This window comes from Leptosomus discolor, chromosome 9, assembly GCF_034619465.1.
Source record: "Leptosomus discolor isolate bLepDis1 chromosome 9, bLepDis1.hap2, whole genome shotgun sequence".
NCBI classification, from domain to species: domain Eukaryota; kingdom Metazoa; phylum Chordata; class Aves; order Leptosomiformes; family Leptosomidae; genus Leptosomus; species Leptosomus discolor.
In genome coordinates, this window is record NC_141399.1 from 48,992,623 (window position 1) to 49,007,728 (window position 15,106).

Consider the following 15,106-nt stretch of genomic DNA (forward strand, 5'->3'; position numbering starts at 1 on the left):
CAACACACTTTCCACGTCAAATGCTGCTTGCAGGTGGGGAAGCCCCAGGGAAAAGCCTCCACGCTGCTCTAAGGGTCCCACGCGTGACGGAAGCAGGAGGGCGACGCATCCTCTCCGCGCTCCTCCCGTGCAAACCCAGTGTCACCCCCCCGCGCCGGCTCTCAGCAGATTCGGCCGGGAGAGGAGCGCTCCCGCAAAGCAATCCAGCGCAGGGCAAGGAAACCTCACGCTGGCTCAGCCCCAGCAGAGCTGCTGGAAAACATCACATTCGCAGCCGCAAATCGTTCTGCGACGAAAGGTGAGGTGCTGCAGTAAGACGAGACACAAGAATCACCCTCCACACAGGGAAGCAGGAGCTGCAGAACCAGCCTGGGCACCAGCCTGCACCCAAAACCAGGATACGGGGCTCAGACGGGCTCTGCTCTGTCCACACAAGCGTCCCGCGAGTCCCACGCAGCCCGTGCTCGGGGCTGAGGCTCGAGGCTCTGCCACGTCCAGCGGAAACTCAGACCTGGCCCGGCCACCGTTCCAAAGGGGACACAGAGCGACTCCAGGGAAAAGCCCCTCTGACACTTCGGCCCTTTCCCGCAAAGCTCTGCAGAAGGTATTTACTGATGGGTTAAGACACGCACGTGCAGCCACCCCCGGTGCCAACTGCACCCCGGTGCAATTCGGTCGCCCCGGGGCTCAGACCCGGCAGCATCCCCTCATCTCCCAAAAAGTGCAGATGGCACCGAGCCGGGCGTAAGGGCTGGAGACCCAGCAGCGATGGGGGCCTGTTGGAGACCAGGCAGCTTCGCCTGGAAATGGGAAAACTCACACGTGAGCCAGGAGCAGAGCAGGGTGGAGGGAAAAGGGAGGTTACAGAGGAGCCGACACACATTTTTGGGGTAGTTTTCCTGTTTAAGCTGGGAGCACAGGGAGCTTGGGAAAGCCTGGAGCTGGAGGCAGCTGAGGTCAATCCCATGTGTTTAAAACCCGCCGTACCATTGCTCTGGCTGCCTGATGCTTTGCTGGTGCCAGAGACAGTATTTTGATTCGGGAGGAGCAGTCCGGGGTCCTACATCAGCACCACCAAAGACACAGAAGAAAGGAGGCGAATCAGCACACTGGGAACCTCATCGGCAGCCAAGCTGGAAGTAATTCTGCCTCTGGAAAAAGCATCTTGAGAGGGGCAACGAGCACTCGCTAATGAAATATAAATTCCCACTGCCCTGTTCCTGTATGCATCGGCAGCGAAGGACCCTGCAGACACCCAGGGGAGGGGAAAGCAAATTTCAGCAGATGGAGCTGGGCTGGGAGTACCTGAAACAGCAGATTCTGAAACGATAAATCCCACGTCAGACCTCTGCCCTGCGCTCTGCAGCCGCATCCCACACCAGGCTCTCCTGAACGGCATCGCACAAACGTATCTTAAAATGAGAGGAGGGGTCCTGCAGGGGCGCGCCTGGGGCACCAGCCAGAGAGAACCACCTCCTCCGCCTATTCGGCAGACGCTGGCCACCAGGCATCGTGCTGGACTTGCCCCGTGAGAATGCCACAGGAGCCCCACAGCTCTCCCAGCCCACCCCCACAGGGAGCAGCGGGTACGCTGTGCTGCCCGTCCGCGCGCCCTCAGATTAGTTCCTTGTTTCCCTTTTTTAAGGGGGGAGCGGGGCATCTCGCGAGCCTCGCGAAGCCGTCGCGACAGCGGCTCCCGGAGCTCCTCGCGCGGCAGCTCCCCGCTGCCCTGCAGCGCTGTCAATCCACGCACCCCCCCAGCCTGCAGGCTGGAAATCTGTCAGGGAGCGAGGGCAGGAGCTCCCGGAGGCGCCGGAGCTGCTCTGCCGAGGAGTCAGCGCTGTCAGAGCATTCACAGCTCAGCAGCGGTGCTAATCCCCGGCTGACAGCGGGGCCCTGCTCCCTTGCACGGCTGCGGGCGACCTGCCGCAGCCCTGGGCACCTCTGCAGCAGCTCACAGTAGACAAGACCAAGGGTGAAAAGCCAACAGATGAGCTCTGAGCACCTCAAGACAAGGAAAAGCCATGAGTTTGCATCTCCCCTGGAACACCTAAGGGCTTCCATTGCACCTGGGTGCCCGCTGACGGAGCCCCACGCCACCAGCACAGAGGAGGACATCACCCATCAGAGGCAAGGATGCCCCCGGTATCTGCCTGCTCCATCCATTCGGCAGACCCTGGCGCCTATCCCATGAGATTTACTGCCCCAAACCACCCCCAAAGCCCACAGTCTTACTGGTGGGACCAAATATTGAACCTCTCCCTCAGGGCAGCAGAGCTGGCTCCTGGCTACACCCTTCAAAGAGCCAAGGAAGCCGCAGGGAACCTTCCCCTCCCAACACACAGTGAGCAGCCTCACCCCTAAACCCAAACTCTCCCGGCCTCTGCCCAGCAAGGCAGGGCTGAAAGCGCGGTGGCCCTGGGATCTGCCCCCCACCAGGCCGCCCCGCTGCACCTCCCAGCTCTGCGGAGAGCATCCCACGGAGACCCAGCCCGTCCCAGTGCCGGTGTCTGGGGAGGGCTGGAGGCGGCTGTGCGGAGAGCGTGGGAGCTGGCTGGCTGAAGGGATAAGACATGGATGAACAAAGCCAGCGATGCAGCACCTCAGCGATGGCGTGGATCAATCCACAGCCGCCGCCGTTTGCTCCTCCTTCCTCCTCACTTCTAGCACACCAGCCAGATTATTGAAGATGTGGGCTGGGATGAAGGACGCCCAAACGAGGGGGTCAGACAAGCAGCACGGACCCACAACAGGAAGCGCAATGAGGGCTGTGTCTGTGCAGAGCCCTGGGGTCTGGGGGGAGCCTCCCGGGCTGGTCGGGAGCTCCGCAACCCCCAGCACCGACTCAGGGACAGGGCGGGCGGCCACCCCAGGGAGCATCCCGGGGGACGGCGCAGGGGCAGAGGGCCGGGAGCAGCACGCCGCAGCAGGCTGCGCCCCACAGCACGTGGCAGGGAGGAGCACGGGCTCACCTGTGCCGGCAGCGGGCAGGCACAGCCCAGAATGGCCATTTGTACGAGGGAGCGATTCTCCCGCTGGGCCTTAATGGGCTGACGGATGGTTCACTTCATGGCCAGACAAAAACTAAGAGTAAGGAAGAGAATTGAGACGACCTTTGTTCCAAGGGAGGATGCGGCGAGCTCTGGAGAAGCTGCCGGCCTCAGGCAGGGCACGGCAGGAGAGCCCCTGCCCCTGCCCCGGTCGCTCCCAGGAGCTGCTGGCGTGCCCGGACCCGGCTCCCCTCGGCCGCCGTGACCACAGCCTGCAGCATGAATCCCAGAAAAAGCCTAAGGGGAAGGAGGTGCAGATGGCCTGGCCTGAGGCCAGCCGGGCTGGGCTGTGACACCAGCACCTGCAGTGCCCCGGGCTGGCGCCGTGGGTGCTGGCACCCGCCGGCCGGATCCGCGCGGTGGCAGAGGGCTCTCCAGGGCAGCCCAGCTGCCTGCTCCCCTCCTGCTCCTCCTCTCGCATCCGCCCGGACGAGCTCGGCTGCCTCCCGGGTCCCTCCCATGTACCCCCACCACCTCGGTGCCGCGTTTGCCATGGGTGGTGGTACCCGAGCCCCGGCCGAACACGAACCTGAGCCCTGCCAGGTGCGAGCCCAGCTTGGGGCTGCACGGGGGGCGCCTCAGTATCTCACCTCTGGTGGGTTCCCAAAGACGTGTGTGTGATGCAGCCAGGGAGAGCTCTGTTTTGGGGTTACTGGAATAGAAGATACCTAGAGGCTGGGCACGGTTTCCTTATGTCAGAGGTGCGCTGTCCGGGCGCAGGGCAGGCGTCGTGCTCCGGGCACCCCCGCTCCCACCCGTGACCATGCACAAACTTCGGGCTGCTGCTCTGCTCCTCACGTCTCTCTCACTGCCTTCCGGAGGCGGAGGAGCTCCAGCTCACAGCTACCACGGCAGCCCTGGGACAGGGCAGCCCATCGCTCCCAGGACCGCTCTCCGGCTGGAGACAAACAGCTGCCTCAGCGTTTTTGCCTCCATGGACTTCCCTTCTCAGGCCCGGGGCTGCCGCTCTTTCCAACAGTGTGTGCCCCTCTGATCAAGCTGCTCCCGTCGGGCCATTTGTCAGGAAAACCAGCCCAGAACAAACGGGAAACCAAAGGGCGATTCAGCAGGAAAGCAGCATTTCTCGCTCCGCAGTCGGAGGTCTTCCAGCCAGCCGCAGTCTCCAGCGCTTCCTCCTTTCTTTTGTGTTTGGGGCTTTTTAAACTCTCCAACCTTTGGGGCTCGGAAAGGCTGCTTCCCGTTCACGCTTGGGAAGTGTTGCTCAGAGGTGTCAAAAGCAGCGGAGGAAACCTGCCCAGCCTCCTTGCAGCCAGCGCCGGCAGCGCGGGGGGCTACAGAGGGGCACTGCAGCGCTGCAACCCCCCCCGTTTCCATCCCCAGCCTCATTTCACCAGCAAAGAGGCTTATTCCAGTTTCCAGGTAACTTTGGAAACCAAACCCCGTCCCCTCCCCAGTACTGCCAGTACTACCATCCCCGCACCCATCTCCCACCGGTGCGGTGCTGGGTTTGCAGCTACGTGGGCACAAGCTTGCTGCTCCCACCCTGGCAACTTGTAAGCAGCCGAGCGAGCGCGGCTTCTGCTGATGGTTTTGGGCACTACTCAGGGCCTTTCTCCCCTACCCAGCTGCTGATTTGTAGGAAAATAACATCTTGGAGCCTTCCAGCTCCCTGCCAAGTACGGCTGGAACTGGACAACATGGTCAAAGGGGGAGAGGGTGGGATGTGAGAGGCAGACAGACAGATGGACTAGCAGAAGGCACCATTACATAAAATATGTTCCCTGAAGCGGCTGGGATAAAAGCAGGCATTTTAAAGCTCCCACTCCTGCCGAGGGTGTCCCAGCGTCACGCTGGCTGGCTCTCTCACGTACGCACGTGGCACAGCCCGCTCCCAAACCTCTGCCTGCAGAAAAGCCTGTATCTGGGGCGATGCTGGTCCCCAGCTCAGCCCTCTGCAGAGCTGGACCCGAACGCACGCCCGAGCTCAGCGAGGAAAGCAAAGGGCTCGTGCACGCACACTGTGAAGTCCCGTGGGCGCCGCTCGGAGCCACGGCCTCTCCCTCCAGCCTCTCCCCAGCACACGGAAACCACTGGGAAAAGCCAGTGGAAAACCTGGAACCGCTGGAGGAAGGGCCCCACCACCTCCCCAAAGAAAGGGGTGAGAAAGCAGCTCACCTAGGGCTCCGCTGCAATGCAGAGCAGGCGGCCTCTCCTCTATCGGCGGTGCAGGGCTCGGAGAGCCCTTCGGTATCAATTCTACACTATTCCATTAGCACCGCAGCCTCAGAAGAGCCCCGAGGAAGCTGTCCGACCGATCCGAGCAACCGCACCAATCTGTCACGCCAACCAACGCGCCTTCCCTCCTCCGGCCACGTCAAGCACGCGCCTTGTCCTTGGTGGAAGACCCCGGGGACGGCAGCAGCGAGGGACACCGGGATTCACACACCGTTTGGGGCAGCAGGGAGGTGAAGCTGGGTGAGCCGACGGCTGCCCAAAGGAATTCCCCCCCGGCAAGGCTATGCGTGCCACTGGCAGCCCCTCTGCGTGCGGCTGGGACATCCCAGCACCGCCGGCTGCCCAACGGCAGGGCTGTGCCCGGAGAGGAAGGGCAGACCCACGGGCACAGGAGGGGACCCTCGAACGGCGGACGCAGGAGCCGGCCCTCCTTACCTTCGTCTCCTTGATCTTGACAGCGATGACCTGCTTGCGCTGGCGGATGATCTCCATGAGCTCATCGCACTCCTCCATCAGCTTGGCCTCGTGCATGGCTGTGTTCACCTGGCCAGGAACAGCAAAAGCACGCGCCGTTAGGAGGGACACACTCGTCCCCGAGCCCGGCAGCCCAGCTCAGACCGGGAAAGATGCAATATATATCCTCCACGCTGGGCCCCAGGGCTGCCAGGGGCCCAGCCGGGTGGGAGGTAAGAGCCCTCCAACACAGACAGCAGCAGGCTGGCTCGCCTGCGTCCACTGCCCCTCCAGCTGGAGGGAGGAAAAAGGCCAGAGAAGGGTGCGAAGCCCTCCTTGCCGCACGTCCAAGGTTGGCGCTGGGTGACGGGGCTGTGCCAGGTGGCTTGTGGGGCACAGGCTCCTCCAGACACTGCCCCTCCCCAAGAGCCAGGGCACAGGCTGCGGGGAGGTGGCAGCCCGGGAGCAGCGAGCCACCGCTGCACAGCCTGGCTCAGCCCTGCCGGCGTGCTGCACCCCACGGTCACAGCTGCATCGTTTACTGAAAGAGCTCAGGTACCACCGGGCAGCACCGACAGCCAGCGCCGGGCTGTGCCAGCCCCCGCAGGGATGCTCAGGGATCTCTCCCCCTCCCTCCCTCCCTCCCCTGGGCAGGCTGTATGTTCTGGGGTGCTTGGCACAGCCACAGCTGGGCTGCTTGGGTGGCTCTCAGCACCCTGAGTGACCCCCATCCCGCCCCCAGCTATGGGGCAGTGGGAGGTCAGCCTGCCCTGGCCGTCCTGCTGGCAGGAGCAGCGGCTTTGCCGGCCTCTGCTCCCGAGCAAACCTCCCAGCTCTCTCACGCACCCACACCGAGGCAGTGCCGTGTGCTGGTTAGAGCAAGGGGAGGCTTAAAAATGAACGAGAGCGCCCTGCCTGGAAGAGCAGGGGTGGCCCTGACTTCAAAGCCTCTGCAAAAGCGAGCCCAAAAGCAGCCGCCCGGCGCGGGCAGAGGGAGGGAGCGCAGGCAGAGCCCGGGGGGCTGCGACAGGCACATCGGGAACCGCCGTGTGGGGTCTCGATGAAAGGGCTGAACCAGCTCCGGGCAGCAACAGGTCGGGCTGGTGTAGCCACCCCGCCTCTGCGCTGGCCGCTCGCCGTGGCAGGCAGGGTGGCAGCCCCGGGCTCCACAGACGCCTCCGTCACCCTTATTTCCAGCCACAGCATGGCGCTTACAGTGGCCGGTGGTCTCGGAGCGCTCCTCGAGAGCCTCTCTTTGAGCAAAGCCTTTTACAAATAGCCATCTTCCCCCTAAAAAAAAACCCAAAAGGCACCAGATGCTGCTGGCAGGACCTGCTGCTCTGAAAAGCCCCGTGTCCACGTAGTGCAAAGGTCTGGCAGGATGTGTGCCCAGGCCATAATAAATCTTTAAGCTTTCTCCAGCTCAAGGCAAATTTCTTATGGCGCTTGCAGTTCAGTTCCTAAACTGGGGCACCGTCCCCTAATGGATTTTGTTCTGGGCTCACGACAAGGGGAGCCTGGTGATGCTCAAACCCATAATCTCCTCCTTACACCATCCCCTCCTAACCACAGTTCCCAGTGCGAGACACACAGCTTCAGCTGGACCGGCCCCCAGTGGAGTAACGGAGCGAGCATCAAACAGCACTTCCATGATCACAGCCGTCTGCCAGACTGCCGCTGACATTCCTCCCTCCCTAACCTCATTCCCAGTATTTATGGTTCTGTGGCAGAGAAATACAATGTGCTACACGGCCCAATCAGCTCTTCCTCCCACCCTGCCCCCCAGAATCGCTGGACCGAGAGGAGGAGATGAGGAGACCTCGTGTAGACCTTGGCACCTGAGTCAGTCCCAGCAGGGGACTAAAGACGACACAAACAGACCGGCCAGAGCTTCCCAAAAGTCACCTTCAGGTCTGATCAGCTATGGCAAACCACCTTGGACACGGTCTGGCCTCTTCCAGACCAGGTCTGTCTCCTTGTGGCCTCTGCCACATGGATGATTGGCCAAGATGATAACTTTGCTGCTTAGCACCTACCAAAACCTGACCATGGGGAGATCACGTACGCCCTCCCTCCCCTGCTGGCCAGCAAGACGCCCACCAGGCAGGAGGGCATTGCCAGCAGGCTGCACGGCTCTCAACACGCTTTTGGGGAAAGCAGCAAGGAGACATCCTAGCTCCTGGGCCGTGAAGGGCGGATGCTGTCAACAGGCGGACCAGCACGAGCGGCTCCTCCATTCCTGCAAAGAGTGCAGTGAAAGCACAGGGAGGGGTTTCAGTCCTCTGTCTCCAGGAAAGACCAGCATCCTCAGGGGGATGGCCAGGAAGGGGGGATACACTTTACAGAAGAGGCATTGAGCCCTATCACTTAAATTAAAGAGTGCACTCGAGGACATAAATGGGCTTTCTTCATTTTGTACTCCCAAAGCTATGTGAAGCAGTGGGGAAGTCTGAAGGCAACCCAGAGTTAAACACATTTCATACAAAATCTTTTTTTAAACCTGGCCAGCAGATTATGCAACGCTGAAGTGGGAGACAGCTGATGGTCTGCAAAGATAACTCCACCGAGAAAAAAACAGCGGATAATCTTCCAAATCTGCTGCAAGGTAGCAGAGGGGGAGTCAGACCCACGGCCCGGAGCCTGCAGCCATCTGCGCTGGCGGCAGCAAAGGCGACGGCGCTCCTTGCAGCCCGGGCTGCTGCAGAGGATGCCGGCAGCACGCTGGCCCCTCAAGGCACGGGCGCAGACGGAGGTGGCCGTCACTTGCATTTCCCAGGAGCACAAAATCGGGGCTGTCTGCGAGCGTTTGCAGCCCCGGTGCTCGCTACTGCTGGCGGGAGGGAGCCCTGGGTGCCAGGACTGAAAAAACAGCAGCAGGAGGAGAAGTGGTGGGGGTCCTTCAGCAAGTGCCGGGCTCCCCCTCCAGCCTGGCACGCCAAGCAGAAACCCGGGGCTCCTGGTTAAATTAATCCTAAACCTAAAAGCCTACCCGGGGCAAGAAACCTGCAGCTCAGCCAGTGCTCTGCTCTGGGGGACTGAAGGCAGATGCAGCTGCAGAGGCCACCACAGCTTCTCCCAGCTGCCTTCTGCCCAAAAAGGAACGTTTCCAGGCCAGGGTCCCAGCCCCAAGAGCACGGTGGTGGGATTTCAGACCAACACAGCTCCGCTGGTGAAGGCCCTGGCTCAGGCACAGGCAGGTACCGGCTGGACCACTTTTTATTAGGATGAGCTGGTTCCCAGGTGATTGCTGCATTGGGGGTGAAGACTTGGCGGGTGCTACGACTGTAGGAACGCTGGGTGTGGGGGAGAGCTTTTAGTCATTAAATCCTCCACCCTTCCCAGTGGGGGCGGGGGGAAACGTGCTAGGGACAATACAGCCCTACAACACAAAGAAATGGTAAAACTCAAACCTGGAAAGAGCTCACGCTGCAGCTTGTGGAGGGATGAGGAACATCATCTCAGCCCGAGGCGCCAGACAAACCTCCTCCTCCTCCACGCCCCAGCAGCAGCCCAGCTCGGAGATGGAGCAGAGCACCCCTTCCCACCCCCACAGCGCTGTCACCCCCGAAACCATCAACAGGATTCTGACTACGTAGCAAGGCAGCTGTGCCCCAGGGGACACGCACCAGTTTGCACTGGGGCCAGCCCTGCGGCTGCCGTGGCACCGAGGGCCACCACCTGCCGTGCAAGAGCAGCTACACGGGCAGCACCTCCCACTGCCCTCCCCACGGGGAGACCAGCGTGGGTACCCCCGCTACCCACCCTGGTGTTTTACCCGTTGTAGGGTCATTACCTGCTCTCTTTGGTCCACCCCTCGATCGCTGACACGGGATCCGGCCCCTTCGCCCCCTGCCAGCAGCACCCTCCCACGCACCGCGCCGGAGCGAGTCACGCCTTGCAGTGCCAGCACGGTGGCTTGGGGACACTGGCGGTGCCCTCCTCTGGAGTGCCTCCCTCTGCACCCCAGGGTGCCGGTGGCACCGTTTCCTGGGCGCAACGTGGGACTGACCCGGAACACGAGCTGGGGGGCAGAGAGCGCTGGGATCATCTGCGTCCGCCCATCTGCAGTGTCCACAAATAGCTCGGGGGCAAAATCCCCCGCGTTCGGGCTCAGGGGGGAGCACAGAGGGGCAGAGATATTTTCTACTTCACACTTTAACGTGCTCTCTGAAAAGGTGCCTCTGAAGGGCAGGACTGCATATTCAGTGAGGCTGAGAAACGTATTTCAACTGCTATTTTAAGCAGAATGACTGACAAAGCTGAAAACTCCTAAACTATGTGAAAACTACAGCCTAGAGGTCTGAAACTTCCAAAATCAGAAATAAACACCAAATAGCTCTCAGTTCACCACAGGTCAGTTTGTTAAGACACTGGAGCTGGATTCAGAGGAGGAGGAGGTTTGGAAGGACACCTCATCATCCTGGCACATCCAGATGCATCCCTGCTCCATCCCTGGTGGGTTCCTGGAGTCAAAGCATGACCTGTAAGAGCAGTGAGTGCTGGTGACCGTCACCAGGGCTCTGCAAGGATGTTCCGGCTCCTCCTCTGCCTGTGAGACATCCATTTGCTATCTGCTTCACCACAGACCCTCCAAACCCGCTGAGCCCTGGGGGAAAGAGGCAGCCCAGGAGAGACACCTCCGGCAAAAGCCATTCCTGCTGCAGAGCCCCAAATCCTCTCCCTGCCACGACACGCCTGCAGAGAAGCAGGACAACGTGAGCGACGCTGGAGCATCGGGGCAGCCACGCCCGGGAAGACCAGCGGTGCTGCAAACCCTGGGTCTGATTTTTCTGCTCCTTATTCCGGTGTGGAAACCCAGAGCGTGCCTTGGCTCCCTCCTCCTCGCGTGTGGAGCTGCATCCGACAGCGGCTCGCAGCTGCTGGCAGAGCACGCGGCACCGCTGGCACCTTCAGAAAGGGCTTTTGCACTCTTCTCCTCTCTCCAGATCATCAGGACAGCGACAAGGACCTTATGGAGTGAGCAAAGCACAAAACGCTGATGCTGCCTGCAGGAAACACGGAGGTTCAGGAGGACCTTCCTGGCCCGAGAGCCCCCGTCGCTCTCCGAGAGGCAGATGGTGAAGAACCAGCTGCAGCTCCCGGTGCAAACGCATCCCCACGTGCTTAGCTACGGGCGAACGACTCCAGTCGGCACAAAGAGCACCCCTCATCCCCGCTGGCCGCTTGGCCCACGAGGGGGAAGCCGCAGGGCCGGATTCCCTGCAGCGAGGGCTGGAGCGACCAAGGGTGAAGCAAGCGGCCGTTGCGTTTGTTCAGGCAACGGCAAACTCGCCCTGAATCCACGTCAGTGACGCCCGCAGCAGCCTGGTGTTTTTGTTCTCCGGAAAGGTGCTGGTTCAAGGAACTGCTGCTTGATTTAGCAACCAAGAGGATCAATGGCCCATTAAGAAGAAACTAATTGCCACAGCCTCTCTCCGTGTATCACTTCAGTAAACAAATTAATTTGCTATTAATTGGTATGTGCACTTTGAAACAACAGTGAGGTATCAACCGCCTTCTTCCTCTGGAATATCTTCCACGGGAGTGCATCGCTCATGAACTCCTGGCTCCGGCGCCGCAGCCAGGAGCGGTGTCGCTCTGCTGGCACCGCTCTCCCGCGCACAGCCCGCGCAGCCCCTTCCCTCGGCCGGGCAGGCAGACGGTGCGAGCACAAAGGGCTCTGCAGATCAAGTGGTCACAGCAGCAAGGTCAGGCGCGTCCCTTTCTTCAGCAGGATTAGAGGTGATCTCCTCTCTTCCTCCCTGCTCTCTGTAATCCCTGCTACAAAGCCTTTCCCGCTGGCTGCGGGCTTAAGCCTGAGCGTTGCTATTCCGCTACAGAACCGAGGGCTCAGGCAGGAGAGATCGCAATCGCCATCCCTGACGGCAGGAAGGACGCAGGGAGGCAGAGCGCGGGCATCTGGGGGGAGGAAGGAAAGCGGGGAAGAGGACCAGCCGCCACAAACTGGGAGGAAGGCTGGGACCAGCTTTGCCCTGCCAGGGGAAGCTGCTGTCACCGCAAGGATGGGGACAACGTCCCCGCCGGCAATGAGGGGCTGGGGCCAAGTCACTCTGCCTATGCTGCTGGGCCGGCCCTGAACTGAGACTGAATGAGAGAGACGAGGAAAAGAGCTCTAACGAGCAGGGTGAGGCTCAACGAGGTTCGGTGGCGAGCGCAGGGCTCTGTCCCGAGGAACTGCAGCCAAGCAGCAGCCCGCGGAGAGGGGCTGAGGTGGGACGGCTCAAAAGCTACAGGAGACACAGGTGTGGAAGCTGCAGCCACTGCCCTGGGATACTAAAATGGGATTATAGGCTAGAGACACCCCAAATAACCCTTTCCTCTTTCCTCAGAGCACTGGAGCTTCCCAGTGCCCCTTCCCCAACACCGCCCCGGTCCCCTGATGGCTCTCACCAACCTCCACTTGCTGGCAGATCTGTATCAGCTTGGCCATCTGGTTCTCCAGTTCACTGTTGCGTTTAACCAGGTTGGTGAGATTCGTCTCCAGGGTTTGCTGTGAGTCCAGAAACGGGAGAAAAGAAAGAGAAAAAACGAAAAGATCAGCAAAGCTGGAGGATTGTCCCCAGTCCCCCATTAGCAACCGAGACCATTTGCCACCCAACATGCTGCCTGAGGAAGCGACAACTTGACGAACTTTGGGCAGAGGCTCCTGGGTTTCTTGCCAGCTCCTGCCCGTGGTGGTGGGCTGTGCGAGTGCTCAGCCCAGGACGGGGGAGCCACCGAGGAGGTCACCAGGCGGAGGGGACAGCATGGGGTCTGCCCTTTGCTGCTCCTTAGGAGACAGTCTGAGAAGCCGGGGTGGGTTGTGCTCCTGCAGCAACGCTGAGTTTCTCCTGCGTTCCCTGGAAAACTTCACGGGCAGCCAGAAAAACATCAGGAGTATCAACATTTCTCAGAAATGTTCTCAAACCACGTGCTGCTGCTGAACCCTCTGACAAGGTGGGAGAGACTAAACGTGCTGCTCCCCGTGTTTCTGCCAGGGAAGAGCCAGCGCAGCTATTTCCTCCACCAGTTTTGTTTTGCACGTGGTAAGGAAGCCAAACGAGGACCACAGGAGAGGGACCTCTCCTTTGCAAACCATCTCTGCCGAGCAACACCAGCACAGGCAGCAGAGCGACGTGGCAGCTCCCGACCAAGCCACGGGGACAGCTCGCCCGGCGCGGGCAGCCAGCGACCGGCAGCCTCTGCCAGGCAGCAGGGGCGAAACCCTCCCTGGTGCCCGCCAGGCTGCACCGAAACCCGGCCGAGTTTGGCTGTTCCCTCCCACCACATCCCACCTTTCCACAAGAGCACAAAGAGCCGTTCGCCCTCGGTGGCCGGGCGGGAAGGCTGCCCGCTCGGAATGCGCCGCTGCTCTTTCCCATCCCCGCTCTCCCCTCCTCACCCTCTGTCAGCCCCGGAGGCAAAAGGCTCCCGGGAGAAGGTTGTGGTCCCCGCCACAAGCCACCGGCACTTCCCCTCCCAGCTCCCCCGCTGTCTCTCGTGGGAGCGGGTCGCTGCCAGTGGATCACGACCCAAGCGGTGCGGGGATCCCCGAGGAGCTCTGTCTGCTTTGGCACCCGCGGGCTGCGACACTCACGGAGCAGAACGGGATCCAGCGGAGCGTGGAGAAAGAGCCCGTTTGGAAAGATTTTGATATCTGTGGACACGCAGTGGACGTGTATTTTTTTGGATCTCAATAATTTAAGTGACACCACGCTTCCAGTAAAATACGCGGTTCCACTAAGAGGAAATGTTTTATAACAAAGTGCTCACTACCTGTTGCAACGCTTGTTGGGAGAATGATATCCTATTAATATTTTAAACCTCAGGGCTGGAAGAGGATCCCCGCAGTGTTTTATTCATCCCCGGCTAGAAACTGCAGTCCGAGGCTTTCATCGAGACTCCAGCAGACCCATAAACACGGCCCTTCTCTGCACGCGCAGATAATTTGGGGGCTAGTTAGCCAAGAGAACTTGAATCATAGTCATGAGGCACAGGCAAAGCATTCATTCCTGAAAAACCACTGGCTCCCAAAATACTCCGAGCTCGTTTGCAATCCTGCAAATTGCTAGCCAACGGCAGGCGAAGCAGAACACAGAAACAGGCTTGAAAAATGAAGTAAAACCCAGGGTGCCTTCATTAAGGGGAAAGTGTTTTGCACGACAATGCTGTATCGATAATGAAAAAGCCAGCTGCTAACAGCTCCTGCCACCCTCTTTCCTTACAGCTCAATATTATTAAACATAATTTGACTAAAGCGTTGAACATTTAACTTGCTAATTATCTTCCTCCTCACCAATTCGGCTGCACTGAAGTCGCAGCTTTGAAATTGCAGCCGATCTGCTTTAATGTTCCAGGGCTGTTGATGGAGGGCAGGGAGGGGGGACGAACTCGAGACACACTCTTTGAAGCACACGCATCCAAAACACGTTTGCAGCATCCCAAGTTTTCCAGGGGAAAACAATTGCTCCCCCTCCCCCCACCAAACACGCCCCAAACCTGCCCCTGAGCACTCATCCCTTCGTTAAGGGTACGCTGACACTGCAGCGGTGTTTTACTCATATTAATGACGGCTCAGCCAGCAAGGACCCTCCCTCGCTGCTCCCCGGTTTTGCCGGGCTCCTTCGCAAGGCACCTCTGGCTGCTGCAAACCCTCGTGCAGCACGTGAGAATGCAGATGGAGCCATTTCCTTCTGCTTGATTTGCTGAACCAAGCAAAATACAGGAGAAGCTTTGATTACACCAGCTGGTTATTTTGTAGGTATATATAAATTACAGCAAATACAGGAGTTAGTTTTTAATTGCATTGTAACGTGCTCATAATTTCCCCAAACATTCACCTTCTGGCCTGAAATACAGAAGAGTTGATTTCCCTGCAATTGAGAAGTGAGAAAAAGAGATAAAAAGGAGACACCACCATGCCCTTGAGCAGAAGTTGTTGGCGCTCGGTGAGACGAAGGGACCGCGTTGCTGGGGGGACAGAAACCCGCTCGCCCGGGGACGGCGAGTGCATGGACAGGGCCAGCGTGGGAAAGCGGCCGAGCCCTCCCCAGCCCAGCAGCTCCCACAGAACACCCGGCCGGGATCGGACCCTCTCCGGCAGCTCGGACACGGCTGCACCTCCTCTACCTGCAGGTGACCAGAGGCAACGTAAAGGTATTCAGCACCAACCGACGGAGCCGGATCACGTGGCACCGACGCGCAGGAACCAACGTTCCCGTCTCATTCAGCTGTGTGCACAATGGGCAGCGACCCCTCGGCTGGGTCCCCACCGAGCCGCCCGGGAGCACCGCACAGACCCAGTCTGGCTGGGGCTGGTGAGGGACGCGGGGTCTGAGTCCCATGGGCTCTGGGCCATGCGAGCCTCGGGTCTTCTCCACCAGTGGGATCCCCGGGTGTGGGACAGG

At 60.1% G+C, this 15,106-nt stretch overlaps 1 protein-coding gene across 2 annotated transcripts in view; it reads right to left on the minus strand.

Annotated features, from left to right (window-relative positions):
* Positions 1-15,106, minus strand: part of MID2 (midline 2) — a 72,404-nt gene that overhangs the window by 14,420 nt on the left and 42,878 nt on the right. For both annotated transcript variants that reach the window (XM_086470618.1, XM_086470617.1), the window contains exons 2-3: positions 12,115-12,210; positions 5,682-5,789 (exon numbers count right to left, since the gene is read on the minus strand). In XM_086470618.1, coding sequence (XP_086326744.1) covers positions 5,682-5,789; positions 12,115-12,210 — 204 coding nt within the window. The remainder of the gene's footprint in view (positions 1-5,681; positions 5,790-12,114; positions 12,211-15,106) is intronic.